Source organism: Syngnathus scovelli, chromosome 19 (genome assembly GCF_024217435.2).
Source record: "Syngnathus scovelli strain Florida chromosome 19, RoL_Ssco_1.2, whole genome shotgun sequence".
Taxonomy (NCBI): Eukaryota; Metazoa; Chordata; class Actinopteri; order Syngnathiformes; family Syngnathidae; genus Syngnathus; species Syngnathus scovelli.
The window spans coordinates 6447069-6466650 of NC_090865.1; the positions used below are offsets into that span (position 1 = coordinate 6447069).

Consider the following 19582-nt stretch of genomic DNA (forward strand, 5'->3'; position numbering starts at 1 on the left):
CCCCGTAAGCCACTTTAGCTAAGTCTGTTAGCCGCAAGTCTGCCTGGCTGCGATCTGCACCTTTGACCGTGGCCGTGCATCTGTATGATTGCTTGCGACCTCTCACGCTCTCACACTCTTAACTCTCCCCTTCGGCGTTGATACGCGACCATGCCTGCCGCATTCGGCAGACGCAAGCATGAACGCGGCTTACTGGGTTTCTAAGGTGCAGGGTTCGATCCCTTGGGTTAGTGTGAAAATAAATCAATGATTTTATTCTCAAGTTCCTGTAAAATGGAAACGTGTCCAGTGAGTTTTTAGCGAATTCTTTAGTGAACTAATAAATTCAAAGATTAAAAAAATAATAATAATAAAAATAAACATTAGGTAGTGTATCATCGTGGAAAATCGAGCCGCTGTCTCTGTTCTCAAATGCTGTGGGCGTCTCCATTGCATGTCTGACAAAATGGATTCTTTTGATTTTTCTTACCAGCTTTCTCATGTCCACACATTCTTTATGAATAAGCGAAACAAATTACTCAAGTCACTGGTAGCTGGAATATATGTATGCTAGTAAGGGCTAAGAGTCTCGGTCTAGTCCTAATGACTAAGTGACACGCAAAGCGTATACCACGCCTCTGGGCTTGTTATCCCAATATTCTTTTCATTTGAGGTCCGCCATCTTCTGATGTCTGAGGCTGACAGCAAGTGGCGAGACACACTGACCGCAGCGCCACAATATTGCCGAGGCAAGACGGTGGACGTCGGTTTTTAGTCAAAGTTGTGGGGAGAAGTTCTGAACATACACACACACACACACACACAATGCTGTGCGCTGTCAGATAACAACCTCCTTCTCACACTTTGGATTTTTACCTCGCTGTGCCCAGGAGGGGGGTGCTGGTGTCGGGACCAAACTGCCTAAGCAAAGGCCTGGACTAATTGGCTCTACCTGTGTGTGGATGTGTGAATAGACCAGTCAGTGTCTTACTGGATCTGTCTGTCACTACTTGCTTTTTCTAGTTGGTATAGACATTTTCTTCATTGACAGTTCCCACATTACAGTTCAGTACAGATCTGGTCAGCCAATTAAAAACATGGCATTCCATTTTGTAATTGAGAAATTATCATTTCATATCTGGAGTTTGACGTTTTCTCGCTATAACAAAGAAAATCTCGACTGTCGGTGAATAACCGAATTGCAGTTCAAAGTTAGCAGCTAGCGGTTGTTAAAGCTACTTCGTTAGCAGATAGTTTCCCAGGTTTTTAGCTTGGTCGCACTTACAAAAAATACAATCTGTATGAGATTAGTTTATTTCTTTACATTCTGTTTGTATTTTATTTCAATATGTGCTGTTTTTCTTCATTCAAAATTAAGATCATCATGCTTTATGTGGGCCTGGAATGGATTAATAGCACTTAAATAGAAAATGGTTTGATAAATAGCTAAACTGAGTCACTCAAATTAAAATCAACTTTTAAGTCAAGGTAGCACTGTGCGTATTACAAAAAGGGCCTTTTACATTTAAGAGGCTCTTTGTGTGTGCGCACGCTTTGTGTAGGTGTGGAAATGCGGTGGGTACACGCAGGTTGACGATTCAATAATTGCACGTTAAGGTCACATGTGCGGTTTATCTGGAAGCAGCTCACAGCGGCCCATTGTGTGATTGGTTTTAACCTTCCACGGCTATTGATCACCACCATTGACTTGACTCCCGCCGCCAGTGTGTGTGTGCGTGGTGTAGTGTGCCGTGGATGTGAAGGAATGCGTGTTTAAGTGTGTGTGTGTGTATGGATCAGATTTTAAAAAGGGGGTGGGGGGCAGCGTCGTTGGCAAGCCGCGGCGCTAACGTGATTGCCAATGACAAAGCGTCCGGGCGGGTTTGTTAGCTCCATAATGGGGAATCAATAGACACAACACAGATGTCAATACAACATGCTTTATTGCGTTAAGCTGCCTCACACCCATGCTGGGTTATACAAACACACACACGCACACGCGCACACACACACACTGCCCTGCAATACAATCGTACATTAAACGTTTTACCTCATTTGTTTCACTTTGGGGTGTTGTCATTCCTACCACAATATTTCCCATCGGGAATTGTGGTTAAAAAAACTTTGGTAAATGTCAAAAGTGTGACTATGCTCATTTTTGTCAATAGGGAGTTTCTTCGGTAGTTCAGCTGACATTATTAACACAAATGCCAACAAAGAGTACAAAGCACAGTCGATGTTACTAAATAGTTCAAGATTACTGTTTGTGTGTCTGTGTGTGTGTGTGTGTATATAGATATAAGTCCATCTGTTTTTTTATATATAGAAATCACACTTAAATGTCATAAAAGCGGTGTCGCGCGTCATTTGACAATATGGCCGCTACCTGCTGCTGGCGTTTGAACTCGGCTTCACCTCCGTCGTTACCGTGGAAACATTGGTTGGCCATTAGACACACAAACGTCCAAGTAGCGGAGTCAAGGTAAACACACACGCAGAAGCGTACACACACACACACGCACACACACACATACAGAGCAGCCATCTTTGTCCTGATGGACGCAGAAAGCATTAGCGGCTAAATTGGCTGCACTCAGCCTATATTTGACTGCCCTCGTGTGTGATTGACAATCATGTGCTAGTGTGCGTTTGCCACCATTTGTTGCTGCCTTTTATGCTACTTGTGCGTGTAACCTTGCACTTATTTACTTTCCCCCCTGTAGCGCTCCCCCCCCCCCCCACCAGATAATGACCCTCTCCTGGCCACGGGGGGGGGCCATCTTTTTTTTTTTTCCTCCAATGTGGACGTGACAACCAAATCAACCTCATTCAGTGTGTGTGTGTGTGTGTGTGTGTGTACCTGACTTGGCATTCCTGGACAACATAGAAGCTGTCCGGAAAGCACAAATGTCAATTCCCTTTCCAACGACAAAAGGCCACAAAATTGCGAACAAGTGATGACACATACATAGCCGTAAAAAATCCCAAAGTTGAGGCACTTGTAAATCAAGATACTTTTTGGCTGATTCCGTGACCTTAGTGACTTTTCTAAGAGAAAATGTCGGAGTTGTGCACGTAAATTGCTTTCGCTACCAATGCACCCCATTTCCTGGATGATTTTTTTTCCCTTAAATTCTGCAGTTGGAGCTGGTTAAACGATAAGCGTCTTACGCCGCTAATCCCAGATCACCGCCGCTATGTTATCCCGAAGTCTTCTCCGCCGACCTGTCCTTATCCCCAACACCTCCCACGCTCACTTTGCACTCATTGTGCCGCCACAAAGAAATCCACTCGGCAATTGTTGAATTTTTGCGTGTGTCGTCCGAAGGTGTGCTCACTTGTTTTTGTTGTTGTTAGCTAGCCAGCCGGACCGCCTTACAGGGGTCTGCCGTAATGAAGCCGCCGTTTGGACCCCCGCTGGTCCTCTCTGCATGTGTATGAGTTGATGCTGCGGGGTGCAGACTCTCAAGTTCGCTCTGATGTGTTTTTTTATCTTTGTGTATGCATATTTGTGTACACACTGCTTTAATATAATACAGTAGTACCAAGTTGAATTTGTTCTGAGGCCACACTTGTGTTGAGTTGGCGTCAGGCTAGCAAAAGGGACAATTGTGTGATTGTTTTAATAGCATGTGTAATTCTCTGAGCGATAAAATTTGCTTCTAAACTTGCAGTTAACAAATGTATAAAAAAAGTGTTTAACAATTTTAATTCCTGCCATGAAAACAAAAATCTGAAATTAAAGAACTAAAGAAAATTAAAGAATATTTATGAGAGTATTACCCCCAGTTTGAGTTTCTAGTGTGTGTCTGTGTGCGTGCGTGTGTGTGTGTGTGAGTGCGTGCGACAATGGGCTTCCTTTCCATAGCAGCTCCACATTGAGCTAATAAAGTCAGAAGACACATGTGGCGGTTAGTCGAATTGGATCCTTTGTGTCCCCTTGGCTGCTGGTCAGCGCAGTTTTGGAGGCTGGCGAGGGGCTACTCAACCCCCCAATTTAATTTAGCGGACAGGATTTATGCTAATGAAGGTCAGAGAGAGAGTCTGGGGAGGGGGGGTGCACCTTGTCCTTCCTTGGCTTGACCCCTTCCCCCTGTACTGGTGATGGGGGGGTGAAAAATTGCAATATCATATCGGGAGGGGGGCTTTGTATATATAAATGTGTTAGGGGGTGGCGGGGGTCTGCATGTATGTATCAAAGGAAACAGAAGTAAAGTGACAACAATGGAAGATGGACCAGAGAGCTTGGTTAAGGGGGTCAGGGTTACACAATGTTTTCAATAAATTGGAGTGCTCTGCTCAGTGCTTCAATCTGGTCAACTAACCTCACACACATACTAATGCACACTTACACACACGTGCACAACACATGCTATGAACACAAGTTGGTCCAAACCGAAAGAATCGTGCAGCTACTCGTCGTCATAGCGTTGAATATTTATATTCTGTTGATTGGTGGTTCCATACTAATTACATCTATGCGAATCCCTCTTGATTCAGTTTGAAGTTAGAACCTGAAGAGGCAGCATAATGCATTTTATACACACCGGACACTTCATTAGGTACAAAGCATCCAACACAAAACTGCAATCGAAATGAATTATGTTATGAATATGCACATTTTTATAGGTATCCATTGTCAAAATTGAATTTTAGAAAATGCACATAAAATAAAAAACAGGACATAACTGCCTTCTAGTGATGTTTTTTTCCCCCCATCTCCTTGATTTAAAATCACAACTTAACCTCTCTCACACATACACGCACACACACGCGCACACACACAGACTATCACACACACGCATTATCCTCATCAGATAAAGCAGGAAAACTGGCTCCCAGCTCTCCTCCTTATCACCATCCTCCCTCCTCCTCCGTTTTTATCCTCTTTTATTATCCGCCGCTTCTTTACCACAAATGAAATGAATCTGTTGTAGCACACCTCACCATCCTTCCTCCTCCTCTTCCTCCTCTTCCTCCTCCTCTGGCGCGTCTCAATCTCCTCATGACTTTGACTCGTCACTTTAACCTCATCGTATTGCTCGCCAAGCCGTTAACTTGCCTTAGCGCCCTCTCGCTAAGCAAGCTGTGTTCCGCACATGCACATTCTAGCATGCGCACGTTTATCCGCTATCAGGGGGCTGTCATCCTCCGCTGATTAGCAGGGGACTTGGGTTTATGATTATTTTGAAATGAAGAAAAAGTAGTATCAGCTTTAACAATCACACACTCGCAAGTCCCCCAGGGCATCTTAGACATGATTTTCGCCCCAACATGTATCCTTAAAATCGTTTCCCCCATTCATGTGGAGTTTGTGAGGTTGTAATGATAACAAAGTCCACTGGTTCACCAGTGCACACTCACACACACAAACACACACAGAGTAACATTGACACATTGTGGTGTGCTTCAATCCGCCACATTGACATCAATCTGTCCCGCGGTAGCTGTTAGCAGCAGCTGTTTCTTGAGCGGGCAAGCATCTTTCATCAAGGCCAGTGAATAGAAACGAGCTGTTTAAACACATACACACACTTTTTAGCGAGAGAGCGAGACAGGGGAGATTGGCGGAATTTAGCCTTGGCGCACCTTATTACGCCAGCCGCAACTTTTATGTTTCATGAAGTAAGATGGAAACTTAAAGCATCGCCTGTATTATTTTATTGAAAACAAAAGCAAAAAACCCCCCAAAAAAACGAACAACTCGCAAAACTCAGAAATTGAGGCACCCGTAAATCAAACGGTAGCGCTGTCTACTCAACTTCCATCCGCCTTTCATCTTGGGCTACTCGTGGATTCACCTGTTGGCGTTGGCTTCCAAATTCTTTACACTTTATTAGCGTTGAGATGGAATGAATGAAATGGTCTACATATGGAAAAGGGCTGGAAGGGACACTCAGATAGTATGAGGGGGGGTTACGAGAGAGAGAATGCGCACAGTTGCCCTTAATGGTTCCCCCTGAGGGGTGCGAGCCGGTGCGGCAAAATAGGACAGGTGACTCCCCCCCCACCCCACCCCTGTAAAGAAGTGGTATGAATATGGTAAACTGGCTGTGCGCTTGGCAGCACGATTCTCTTCCAGTAAAATGGCCCCCGCGTTGGCGTTCCCTCGGGGGTGCGAGCTAAGAAGATTCTGCATTTAGGCCCAGCACTCAGTCCCTCTGTTCTCCTTGGGGGATTTGAAAGGGTCCCGGAAGCCTCCCGCCCCCACCCTCTCCCTGGATCCTCCCCCCTATCTATCTCGCGGGATGGTGAAAACGCGGAAGGCAGCCTGATGGTGGCTTACGTGTAACGGAGTCGGAAGCCACGCCACTATCGCTGTTTCAGGCCAGTCTTGATGACGGATTGACTGGCTCAGATGCGTCTGGTTAGCTTAGCCATACGCATTAGCATCGGGCGCCACGGCGTCTCCAGCAGCACACATGCAACCAGTGCTCAGAGAAAGTCGACGCACCCATTTAAAATTTTGACTATGGTAAAAAAAAAAAAATCAAAAAATATTCTCCATGTGACAACAATCTTACATTTATTCTCATGTCTGGGCTAAGTTCTTATCTTACATATAATGCCAATCTTTTGTTGATTGTTGTTGGTATAGCTTGAAAATAATTCAAAAGGAGATTTCCTAAATGTTGGACACCAATTATTGATGCGCGCCCATGTGTGTGTACTCAAGTATGAATTGTGTGTGTGTTTGCGTAGTGCACCTGCCCATGTGTCATCGTGCAGTAACCCCCCCGCACCCCCTTGGCCCTCCACGATACAGCCTTTGTGTGCTCGTCAGTTAGCGTGCGTTGTGTGTGTGATGCAGGCGTAGGGTTAGGGAGGGGGTTAACCTTCACCCGTCACCCCTTGACCTCACCCCTCCCCTCACCGTTGACCCCCCCTACCCCCTCTCCCTGTCCAACCATTCATATGCAAGCCAGGCATCATCGGGGCCATTCTTCTTCCACACCCAGCCGGTCTGTTGCGGTGTCACGTCTCAAGTTCAAGTGAGAGAGAGGGTAGGGTCAGGGGTCAGTGGGTGGGGCTGAATGGTTAGCTGACCAGACGGCCGTCCAGACGGCGGACTTGACTTTGAGGCAATGAGCAAACCCGATTGCATTGATGCCGTTGCTATGCTATGTAAATCACACATTTGCGTGTGTGTTCCTTTGAAACAAATACATCATGAAATATGTATTTTTATTGTTTTTCGTTTAGGGGTCGATAATCAATGAATCAGATATAAATGTAGCACGTTAGAAGTGTAGTACAGACAGTAAATGTGATTTACAGAAACAGGCTTAACATTGTCGCTAACACTTTGCCATGCAGTCAGTGCACCCAGGATTTGTGAATCTTTTTTCCCCTCTCGGGTGACATTTGATCCCGGCCGCTTGTGTTTGCGGCCTCCTCCCACGCAATGGCGGCAGTCTTGCCAGCTTTGGAAAAAAACATGATTGATGCTTGATTGAACCGGCCTGAAGGTTAGGCTGCAAATGGAGGAAGACCTCCAGCACCCGCGGCAGACGCTAATGGCCAAGCACAGGCGAGCGGGTGGCGTGGGAGCATGTTTGGAGATCTTACCGTGCTCACACCGACTCCGTAATCACCCTTGGAACAGGGCATCTGCGTCCATTAGCGATTAAGCCGTGTCGTTAAAACCAAACTGTTGTCCTGTTGTAATTGTCGCATTAGCTGTTTCATCAAGTAATTGATTAATTGAAAAGAACGGATTAACCGAGGATCCTGTGAAGACTCCGCATTTTTTGCAAAAAATGTCCCCTCTAATGTGCATGGGCTGATTAAAAACTGGGAACATTTTTCACATGGAATAAATGTTCACCAGTAATAGTAGCTGCAGGGAACCATTATTGCTCCTTTTGCTAAAAAAAAAATCCTGTGCTTTAGCGCTCTTTTGTTGCATTAGTTCGGTCATTAGTCTCCATTAGCACTTACACTGAAAGCTCTCGTGTGTGTCATTTAGCTTAATTATTATTAGTAATGCTCACACAGTGGTGATGGTCACCCTACGATGGTGGCACATAGAAAAATAGTAGCTCGAGCATTGTCACGTTTATAAAATGTGTAGTCTAGAGTCAAAGTTGTAGCCATTGAGGACTACAGCGGTGAGCTAAGTCCAAACATCCGTCGAATCTATCAATATTTCATAAAAGACGATAAACAACGTTCACTTATACGCATATTGAGCCCATGGCAACACGATAAAGTCCCGCGATTGGTGCATTCGTTTTGGTCTTTTTGCCTCAAAGCGGAAATCCTCTTTTAAACCACTTCAAGCGAATTAACAATTTGACTTTTCACATTTGTTTCACCCCCCTTCACCATGGCTGCCTCTTAACCAGGATGCTATTCGTATCTTCCCTCGGGAGAAATTGCGTGGGGATCCAGGAAAGAAAAAAAAAGGGGAGGGGGACGGCGAGAGGACAGAAAGATACCCCAGATAAGCAGGACAGAATCCTTGTGAGGTAGGAAGGATGGACGGACGACGTGATGGCTCAAAGAATAAGGAGTTGACTGTGAAGGGATGAGGAGCACACACACACACGCGCACACATACACACCAAGTAAGACAGACAGACAGACAGTGAGGCATTAAAATTCATGGCCTTTTTTATTTTCTGTGCTGAAAATCAATACTGTCTACTATGGATGAGGTGAGATGTGGACAACAGCAGTTGCCGGCCAGTGCAAGTGGGGGGAGGGTGCACGTGTGTCAGTCCCTCTGTGTGTGTGTGTGTTAGAGTGTGCATTAGGAAGGTGGGTGGGTGGGGGGGTTGTCGTCAATATTAGCAGTGACACGGCCACTGCAGGCCAAGGTAGAGCTGGATTGGAGAGAGAGGGGGGATGGGTCGTGCTTGTGTGCGCACATGTGTGTGTGTGTGTTGGGTAAGGTTCATTAAGTCTGACCAGCAGTAGAGCTTTCGGCCAGTGTGGTGGCAGCAGGCTTTTGTCCGCAGATGGACGTCCTGATGGATATTAGCCCCCTTCTCCGTTGTCCATCATTTAGCCAATGGACCACTGTTTGATTTCATGTCTGGCAGATGTCGGGACACGCGCGCCAAACTATTGTTGGAACGGGGGCCGGGGTCAGCCGGCGTCTAATTTTGGAAATGAAGATTCTTCCGCATCCAAGCAGGGTCCTAAAACTAATGCCCTTCTTGCACACACTAGTTTCTTAACACACTTGAATTTCAAGAAGGTTCATGTCAATCAAACGACTAAATATAATGAATACAAATATACATATTTTTAAATTTATAGGTAGTCCAGATTTTGCATAATTGCAAAAAGTACTTTTCGACTTCATCTTACAACAGTGATTAACAAAGAATTCCAACGAGTGGCGATAGATATCTGAACATTCATTTTTACAAACAACTTAGTGTCACATTTGAAGACAGCACTCACAATTATTGAACGTGTTAGCGGGAGTTTTGGCCATCCCCTTCCGTGCACAGTGTTTGTGATGCCGGTTGCCACGGTGACAAAGAAGGTAGCTAGCTACGAGACAGAAAGCGATGCATCCGTGCAGGTAGCCCGTGAGTTAGCGAAGGGAGGCAGTGCTGGTTTTGAGGTGTAAAGCGTCATAAATAATGGAGGCTGCGCCGGGCATTGAAATGCAAAGGCTTCCACTCGGCCCTGAGCGCACAGCTAATGCTGCGTTTTTCCAACCCAGTGCGGCCATAAGCTGTGACATTGGTGATACTAGTTTCATGAACCTGGCTGTTATTTTGGAGCATGCGTTAGCATTATGCTAACAGACAAACTCAATGTGGTTGGTTAAGCAGACAATATTTAATACTTTGTTTTATGAGTTGTTTGCTACCTGGTCGTTCCGTTTGCTCATTGACCTGGCTTTACGATCAGCAGAATGATTTTTTCTGGAGTGTGTTTGTGTGTAGGGTCACAGTCAGCTGCAAAAAAAAAAAAAAAAAACCTGGACATTGAGCCAGAATGTGGATGAGGCTGCTAACTGCGTGTGACTTAGCACAGCTGCTCATATGTAGCTTATGCTTGTTGCTCGTGTGTGTGTGCACGTGTGTGTGTATATATAAGACAACTTTACCACTGGAGGGCTTTTGCAGAGTGATATATTTACAAACAAATACGCTACAGATATTTTTTAAGGGCAGATGCCGATTGCAATATTTGACAAAGTAAAAGCCTGATAAAAACAAAAAAAACTGGTTTGTCAGATAAAAGCAGTCCAGTGTCATTGTAAGCCATCAAGGCGTTTGCCTCCATCTTCATCTGGTTTGAACTAAGAAGCTTCTAGGGCTTTTGTGTATCATCAACGTGGCAATCAGCACTCACACACGCACGCGGAGGCAATCTGGCGCCGGTCCAAAGCATCAATAAAGCTGGCGAGAGTTTGAGAGGCGTTTAAGTGCCATTTGGTCTCAGACCTACAATCCTACATCCTGCTCACTACGGCACCTCCACCGCCATCAGCTGACCCTGGCCAAGGAGACTCTGTGTGTTCACATTGTCGAGGGGACTCTACTCTGATTATCAAATACAAAATATCTATTGGGTGTAAATAATCCAGCTTGTCTTTTTTGGACCCAATTTTTACCCAATTTGCGTTACTTTGGAGCCAACAATTTTAAAAAGCACCTAAATGCCACAAAACTTTGCAACTTTGTCTCGGGCTAAATTCCCAACGTCTCCGTTGAGTTTTGGCAGTCGATGCGGTTTTCCTTAGCGCTGCCCAGCCGGCTCCTTCCTGCCGCCACCTCCTCCTTTTCCGTCTCTATTGATCTGGCCGTAGTTTTCCGTCTTGGCCGTGCTGGCTGGCTGCCTTTAATCAATAGAGATAATTGTCTGCTTTCTCTTCATGCCAAACACGCTGTTTTTCTCAATGAGTGCTGCTGGTCTTTCCCTGACACGCCCCCCCCCCCCCCCCTTCCAGCATACGGGAATCCCTCTGTTAATGACAGGAGATAACCTGCTTTCCTTACCGATTTTTTTCCCGTCCCCCCCAACCCACCTCGGGTTCCCTCGCTTATCGATTAGCGTGAGATACGGCCCCGCCTGCCCCCGACAACTCATGTAAACAGTGCTGTGAGTCCACACGTGGCAGGCTAAATATTGCCATTGACGAATGCGTGACACGGGCGTGAAATTCCGTGGGTGATGCTAACCTCGCGTTCGAAGGTTTGTTGCCCGACAACTTTTTTACAAATATGTTCTTGTGTAACTCTTGGTCACAAATAATCGTGACTACAACTTTATCATTAGTGGAAGTCTTGAGCTGTTTTTTTCCAAATGCAACTTCAGGATAGCATTGTGCGATTCTCAAGTCACTCATGTCTTAATTTTATTTTATACGCGTTATGTGTTTTTTAATTTTCTAATTGGTTCAAATATTGGCGATCTTACATATTTATATATATATTTATATGTGTGTGTGTGTGTGTGTGTGTGTGTGTGTGTGTATGTGTGTAGGGGTATATGTTGTGTTGTTCTCAACCGTCGTACATTTCCTCTATGATCCCCCCTGCTGATGCCATTTCAGCCATTTTGAGCTTGTTGTGTACATTCTATGTGTGTGTGGGGGTGTGTGCATACAAGTGTAATGAACTAGTGCAAATTGTATGTGTGTGTGTGTCTGTTTGTGTGTGTGTGTGTATGAAAGTTTGCCGGTGCAGAGAAAATGGACCCTTATCTAATTTGTACTGGTCACAAGTGTGAAATGGCGCTAGGTCAGTCAGCGTGTGTGTGATTCCCTCGTACGTGCACACAAACAAACGAGACACACACACACACACACACACACACACACTTGGCGTCTGTAGACTAAGGGCAGTGATTGCGGCCTCAGTAATAAAGACACATTGTGCAATACAGAATGTAATAGTGAGAAGCATGTCGTGTTGTCTACCACAGACACACACATACGCACACACCATCAAGCATCTAGAGACAGACTTGCATTAAATTGCTCGTTATTGTCATCCGCCCCCAACCGATGTCATCCATACAAACACACGTCTTCTTATGAGCGTGCAATTACCTTTACACACACGCACACACACACACACACACGTGCCTTTCATGTGTGTGTTGCTTGCTTGTGTAATTTAGAATGTTTTGATTCTAATTCCTGCTTTGGAAGTAAGCGCAGCTTTTCAACTGTGTCCAACACACAGGCAAGCAAAGTGTGGCCCACTGAGGATTTACATTTGCAAGAGTCAAGGTAATATAAATGTGTTGCATTCATTTTGCTTTCATTTAGAAAAAAAAACTAAATACTTCCCACTAATTAATTGATTAATTTGTTTTAAACAAAAATAGCAATTTTAAACAAATAAAAGTTTGATTTTAATAACAGTTCCTACATGTATAATACATTAAATTTTAAAAATACAAGTGAATGACTTTTATTTTAAAAACTCTGCTGTAATTGATTTTGTAAAAAGCATTTCTATTTTCAAGCCGTTATTTTAAGTTCCATCCGTTTCTTTTTTCTTAAATGTTTGCTAAGTGAACATTAACGATGGAGTTATCAGTTTAAATTATTTAATGATGTCTGAAAGAGCTTCAGTCATGCAGGTACAGAAGTTCCTTTTTAGTTTTTTACCAGATAGGCCCTAAATCTAACAATTATAGAACATACTAGTAAATCACAATGTCCCATCATTTGCTCACTACTTTTAGACTCGTCCTGTAGACTACATATGTAGCCTCCAGTCAAGTGCAGGAAATATACAAACAAAAAGCGAGTAAGTCCTACAAACCACGAGTCCACTGTGCCCCTGTTGAATCTTTTCTAACTGCCGAATGTAAACGTTAACGGTGCTTGCAGATGAGCCAAATCAAAGTCGTCCTTGTACAAACGGGGGTCTCTGAAAAAGGGCCCGGCACGCGCGTGGGTCCGACTCCCCCTTTGGCGGGGCCCCGATCGATACCGACTCAGAGCAATAAAGCTTCCCCCTGTCATCTCCGCGGAATACAAAGCAGAGCCGGGAAGGAGGGTGTGTGGAGATTTGGGGGGGGTTGTTCTGTTCCGCTAGCCACACCAATTTCCTACCCCCCCACCACACATACACACACACACACAGCACCTTTCACCCCCTCCTCCCTTTCCACCCCCCTTCTCCAAGTAGCCCCCACCTCCATCTTGCTTTCCCTCCCGACCATCCTTCCTTCCTCCTGCCGCTATTTTATAATTAATGTTGTTTGAATAAATATGCTCAATAATTCATCGGAGTGATTTAAGCAGGGGATGAAGGTTCGGAGCAAGGATCGCATCCCGGCGATGACAGCGAGGCGTTTAAACACAGAGAGGGAAGCGGCGCTGGGGGGAGCTGGAGAGGTATTAACGAGTGGGAGATGGACGCCGAGGTGAAGCCGGTCGAAAAGCGTCAGACAAGCGTCGCCGCTAATTTGCGAACAATTTAGGGCATCAATGAACGTAACCATCGGAAGGGTCGAGTGCCTACTTTCCATTTCAAGCCTGTTTTCCGTGAAAGTAGTAATAATAATAAAAATAAAATGTCAATTGATTTTAATTGAACTCTTTAAATCAATTAAAACAAAATCATTTAACTGATTTAATGCGATATTTTACTGATTGTGACCTGGAAATTTGGAAAAGTTCAAACAACGTCTCTATTTCGTAATTTCACTCATGTCATCACGCTGAAAATAATTGAATGATAAAAACAGCTTGGTGAACATAGCAGTGGCTGCGGTTTGCGTCGTTCCTCCTTCCTTTTCTACTTTTCCTTCTTATTCGTGCCGCCCTCCTCCGAGAAGGCCGGTAATAATGGCGACGGAAAGGCACTGCCATTATTGTCTTGTCGGGAGTCCGAGGGATCGATCGGCACAGAAATATGTGGTGCGAGAAACAGCCGCCGCATCGAATATAATAAACACTCCTGGGACAGGTTGTGTGTGTGTGTGTGTTTGTGTACGCACGCGCATGTGTGTGCGTGTGCGTGTGCTCGTGCATGTGGATAGTCTCGTGTCCTAAACCTTGAAAACCGTCCTGGACACTTTTACAGGAAGTCTTAAAACCTTGTGTGTGTGTTTGTGTGTGTGTCGGGGTTTTGCTTTAGTGTGTCTACGTGTATGTATGTTTACTTATGCTTTTGTGTGTGTGTGTTCAGTTTGTAAATGCACATTTAGTAGTTGTCCCTGTGTGAGTGTGCACTTGTGCGATTGTGTGCAAATTTGTACATGTGAGTTTTTGTTTGTGCATGTCTTTGCATTTGGAAGTGTGTTTATGTGTATTTATATCCGTGTGTGTGTTTTGTTTGTATTTGTGTGCATTTGTTTTTGTGTGAGAAGCATCTCCACGTGTTAGCATGCTGCAGCTAGCAGACCTGCTCATCTTTAATGATCAACTCGCACGCAAGTGCACGCGCACACACATACACAATGATCTTTCCGGCTGTTGCCTGGCAACCGTGGGTTTTGTGTAGCGGTGTCCAGGCCTGGGCTGACCAGGATGAAGTCGCGAGGAAGGAGCCGGAAGTACGAAGAAGTTTTTGAATATTCAAATGATGATCGTTCAACATTTTATGATAAACATTATTTTTATTTTTTTTTTCAGTTTAATTGCGTTGAAACATGTCAACTGCATGAAACTTTATTGCGAGATGTAGCAATTACATTTTACTATCTATCCCAACAAAGATTATCTGGCATTTTTTATATATTGTACTTTAATCTTCATTTTGTTGTGACAAAACTGTTAAAAACACAAATCAAACAAGACGGTCAGACATTTTGGTGCACAGTTTGCAAAATGATGCTGACTTAGCATTTTTTGATGCTTACAAAAACATTACAATATGGTATATTAAAAAGAATATCTGAAATAAGTCAAATAATATCGCTGCACTATTTTAAGATTGGTGGTGGTGTGTGTGTGAGTGTGAGAGAGCGAGCGAGCGGGGCACGACCGCTAACATGTGCCAGAACTTTGACCTCCACACGCCAAACGGAGCCTCCCTCTTCAACTACACACGCACACACAAATGAACCCACGCGCCGTCTGTCATGGGCCCCTGACAGGCGTAACTGAGGCGGGGTGGGTGGGCAACAAAAGAGGAGGGGTGACGGCGAGAGGCCAGTTTAGGACCCCCTCCAGCCATCCCATTACACACACATACACGCACACACAAGCAGGCAGGATCCCCATAAAACAGATTCAGTCTCACTAAAAATACCAATTTAGGCATTTTTGTGTGTGTGCACTGAGATGAATATTTTGTGAGCATTTGATTGTAACTGTAGTTTACCAAAGACTTTGTGTCATATTCAAAAAGTGTTTGTAAGACTTTGCCTGCGTTTAAGGCTTTGACTGGAAATGTTGAATACTCAAAATTGTGCCCTGTCTGTGTAGCGTTCTCATTTCAGCTGGAGGGTGCTGCCACCTTTTGGCAACATTATGCAACTGCAGAAAACACATGTTCTCTGTCATTTCCCAAACTGCATATCGAGAAAATACCACGCCATGCCATCAAGGAACACATTTTAAAACAATCTTCTTATGACCTTGTGCATCATTTCTTCTCATCTTTGTGTTCCCGACAGATATCAGGATGTCCAAAGCAGAGGAAGAGAAGGCCGGGTCGGACTATCCCGCCGACGGCTCAGGTAGCAAAGAGTCTTCCTGTTTACTGTTTGCTTTTTTTCAACCTCCTGTCAATTAACATGCTTCTTGTGTTTCAGGCTCTAACAGAAACAGTCCACATGACCAGGTGGGTCTTCAAATATTTTTAGTAGCCAGGATTGTTTTCATGAGGATTTTTTTTCTGAGCAATTACGATCCATCCTAATTGTAGAGGCAGGGATGTGTTACCTTACTCTGCGCGATTGTGTGGGCGGAGCTAAGTGTGTGGGCGTGTCACTATGCAGCGGCGAACAGGAAATATTCGCTCGGTGCAGGGAGAGAGGAGACATTTCAAATAGAATTTATTGAAGAGTCAAATAAACATCTAAAAACTGCAGTATTGGCCAGCTTCCATTTTGGATTTAATATGTCGGACAATTTTCATCTTCTCAATTTTGGTGACTAATTTTGACTTTGGTAGTCATGCAACATAAATTTACACATTAATTTAATTTATGAAATACCAACTTGCTTTCTACAGATGCCAAAATGATGGGTTTTTTTTTCTCAATAGAGCTTGTAAAGTATTTTTTTCAAATTGTGTAGTTATGACTATTGTTGTATTTATTTACAACTTTGTATGTTTTTTTGCAGCCAATGGAAAGCAGCCCGTTCAGCCTCTCGCCCACACCAGGCAGCAAGGTGTGTGTGTGTGTGTGTGTGTTAGCAAACATGTGAAAAGGGCTGTAAATAATTACATCAAATGAATATTAAAACAAGCAATGTTACATATATGACATTTAATGAAATCAACTTTGCAATTTAAATTGGATTTATTATTACGGAATTATTATATTTTACATACTGTACACATTTCATAGGTTGCCTTTTTTTTTTTTTTTTTTAAATAAGTGTGCTATTTTGCAGGTGAAGGCGGAAGGGAGTTGTGAGATGACCTGCAGCGCTGTGCTGCCATCTTCTCAGCAGCAGCAGCAACAGCAGCAGCAGCAGCAGGCACAAGCGCAGGCGCAGCACCATCACACGCAGCTGATGCTGGCTGGCAGTCAGCTGGCGGGGGTGAGAAACTGTCCACGTAGAAGCAAAATCCCACCTGGCCGGGGATATGAATTAATTTCATCGATTAATTTCTGTTCATTGGTCAGGACGAATCTTTCCATCCCATCATTGACTTGCGTTTTTGTCTTGGCAGCTGGCTGCACTCCTGCCGGCCCAACAACAGCTGCTCCTGCAGCAGGCCCAAGCTCAGCTCCTGGCGGCCGCTGTCCAGCAGTCCAATGCTGCACACGCTGCTCACGCCGCGCACGCTGCTCATGCCGCCGCCCAGCAACAGCAGCACCAGAGCCAAACATCTCAGCAGCAGCAACAGCAAGCCGCCAAACAGGAAATGACTGTTCAAGCTCCTCCACCGCAGCTGGCCCTCTCTCAGCCAATCCAGCTCACAGCGCAGGTACCGGCAATCACTCGCCATGTCCCAAGACAAATATGGAATAGGGTCTCATGAAATTCAGCAAACGTTTGGTGGTCTTGCAGGACATCCAGCAGCTGCTCCAGCTCCAACAGCTGGTTCTCATGCCAGGCCACCCGCTCCAGTCCCCGGCCCAGTTTCTCCTGTCGCAGCCACCCCCCCAGACTCAGCAACAGCAGCAACAAGGTAATTAGGTGCATGATCACGAAGTTAAGAAGGGTTATCTATGCAGAAATAAACCATTGCACCTTTGTCTCCTTGTTGTTTCTCATCACAGCTTTGCTCTCCACAGCAAATCTTATCCAGCTACCTCAGCAAAGCTCGACGGGCCTATTGACCACGACGCCCCGCCTCAGCCTCCAGGCGCAGGTGAGCAACTAAAGACAAGGAAGAGGGTGCTTGATTGGCGATTGGGCAAATTTCCTGATCGTAGGAGCCCTGAATCTTTGCTCGGTGCCAAAATGGCAACTTCAAATCCAAATGGCCGACACGTGGCTTATGTGGCTGGCCATCAGGCTTCTGGGAGGAGTCGTTTAATACGTTTAAGCGTGGCCCGCCCTCGGTTCCCGTCAGGAATTCAGCCGGCCAAATTGAGCTGGCCTCATGCATCGCCTCGACTGGCGCCACGCTCGTTTACATCCTTCGCCTGCGTGCATAAGCGGCACGCGGCTCCACTCGAAGCGGCAGATTGTAAACATGCGAGGCGTCTCTGCCGACGTGTGCCGGCGCATTCAGATGTCACTTTAAGCTCCATGTTGGACGTGTTGCCACGCTCTTTGCATTCAGATTCAAACACAAAACAAAGCAGATGCATATGAAAGCTGAACCCATGTTGATTCGATGTCCTTGTTCTAGTTTTGCCTCACTAGTAATGTGGGTGTCCAGCTAGTGCGTGGAGCTTAACTCCCATCTGTGTTTCTACCAGCAGAGGGAGAAAAGCAGCGATGGTGCCGGAAACATCAGCGCCCCACCAGCGTCCACGGGCATCAGCGGCATGGGCTCGGCGGCGGTCGGGTCTTCGTCCGGCTCGGCCGCCGCCATGGCAGCCTCCCTGAACTCGGCCTTGACAGCCGGGAGCCACGCTGGCCACCTGGGGGAGGAGCCCAGCGACCTGGAGGAGCTGGAACAGTTTGCTCGCACGTTCAAGCAGCGACGCATCAAGCTGGGATTCACACAGGTACCACATTAAGCCCACTGGAGGTTTGTGTGATGTGAAAACACTGTGTGTGTTTCGGAGCAGGTGCATGATTTTGTTTGCAGGCATGCGTTTGTGCGCATATCAATGAGCGTTGTTACGCTGCGAGCGACTAGTATGCATGAACTTTGTGTGTACACGCTGTGTGCATCTGATATTCTGACACTGTGTTTGTGTGTGTCACCGGCAGGGCGACGTGGGCGTCGCCATGGGGAAACTGTACGGCAACGACTTCAGCCAGACCACCATCTCGCGCTTTGAGGCCCTCAACCTGAGCTTCAAGAACATGTGCAAGCTTAAGCCTCTGCTGGAGAAGTGGCTCGGGGACGCAGGTGAGCACTCGCTCACGTCGGTCACCTCAGTTCAGGGCTCCTGCTCATGATTTTGTTCTGTGCAGAGACCATGGCAGTGGACAGCATGCTGCCCAGCCCCTCTTCCATCTCCTCCCCCCTGCTGGGCTTGGAGGGCCTGGCGGGCCGACGCCGAAAGAAGCGCACCAGCATCGAGACCAACGTGCGCGTGGCGCTGGAGCGCAACTTCAGCACGGTAAGGCCACGCGCGTCACCTGCCCGCGTCTTGCTCGGCTGGTGAGCTCACTTTGTTTGCGCTCTCAGAACCAGAAGCCTACCTCGGAGGAGATCCTACTGATGGCAGAACAGCTCAACATGGAGAAGGAGGTGATCCGCGTGTGGTTCTGCAACCGGCGGCAGAAAGAGAAGCGCATCAACCCCGCCAGCAGCAGCACGCCGCCGCTGCCGGGCCAGACCTCGCCCGCCGTCACGCACAAAGCCCCCTGCTACAGCCCACACATGGTACGGCACGCCCATTTCGCCGCCATCACGCCTTCCTTTTTGTTTTTCCTCCAACCGCTCTCCTCTCTGTCGATAGATATCCAGTCCAGGTATCTCTCAGGGCAGCAGCAGCCTCAGCACAACAGGTGAGCAGCCGAGCCGTGGGAGCAAGTTACAAGTGAAAATGGGTTATTTTCAAAATTGTTTCAATATAGTGTTGAGTCCCAACAAAAAAAAACAAAAACACAAGTAGTGTGAATAAAATTCTCTACCAGTAGTTTTAGAAGAGCGAATCCCAAGTCCTCAAATTGGCGACTTTAATCGAACCGGGGTCAATTCGTAGACTCGAGTCCTCTACCTCTGGTGAGCAGTAATTGACGTTTGTGCGTTCTTATTAAAGCTGGGCCCAGACGAGCCCGTCGGCGAGATGAAAAATGTGATCATGTCTTTGTGTGGCTTGATGAAATGCTGAGGAGGTCTACGATTTCTCTGAGCGCGAGTCAACAGTGATTGTGTTGTGAGTGACACTTTGGTGATTTCCACTGTGACACGTCGTGTCT

General features: G+C 45.9%; 1 protein-coding gene across 1 annotated transcript in view; it reads left to right on the forward strand.

Annotated features, from left to right (window-relative positions):
* Positions 1-19582, forward strand: part of pou2f2a (POU class 2 homeobox 2a) — a 35089-nt gene that overhangs the window by 12122 nt on the left and 3385 nt on the right. The window contains exons 7-18 of the mRNA XM_049750769.1: positions 15532-15594; positions 15670-15698; positions 16205-16252; positions 16478-16627; positions 16761-17018; positions 17102-17222; positions 17314-17405; positions 17962-18213; positions 18422-18563; positions 18629-18777; positions 18846-19043; positions 19120-19168. Of these exons, the coding sequence (XP_049606726.1) occupies positions 15532-15594; positions 15670-15698; positions 16205-16252; positions 16478-16627; positions 16761-17018; positions 17102-17222; positions 17314-17405; positions 17962-18213; positions 18422-18563; positions 18629-18777; positions 18846-19043; positions 19120-19168 (1551 nt within the window). The remainder of the gene's footprint in view (positions 1-15531; positions 15595-15669; positions 15699-16204; positions 16253-16477; positions 16628-16760; positions 17019-17101; positions 17223-17313; positions 17406-17961; positions 18214-18421; positions 18564-18628; positions 18778-18845; positions 19044-19119; positions 19169-19582) is intronic.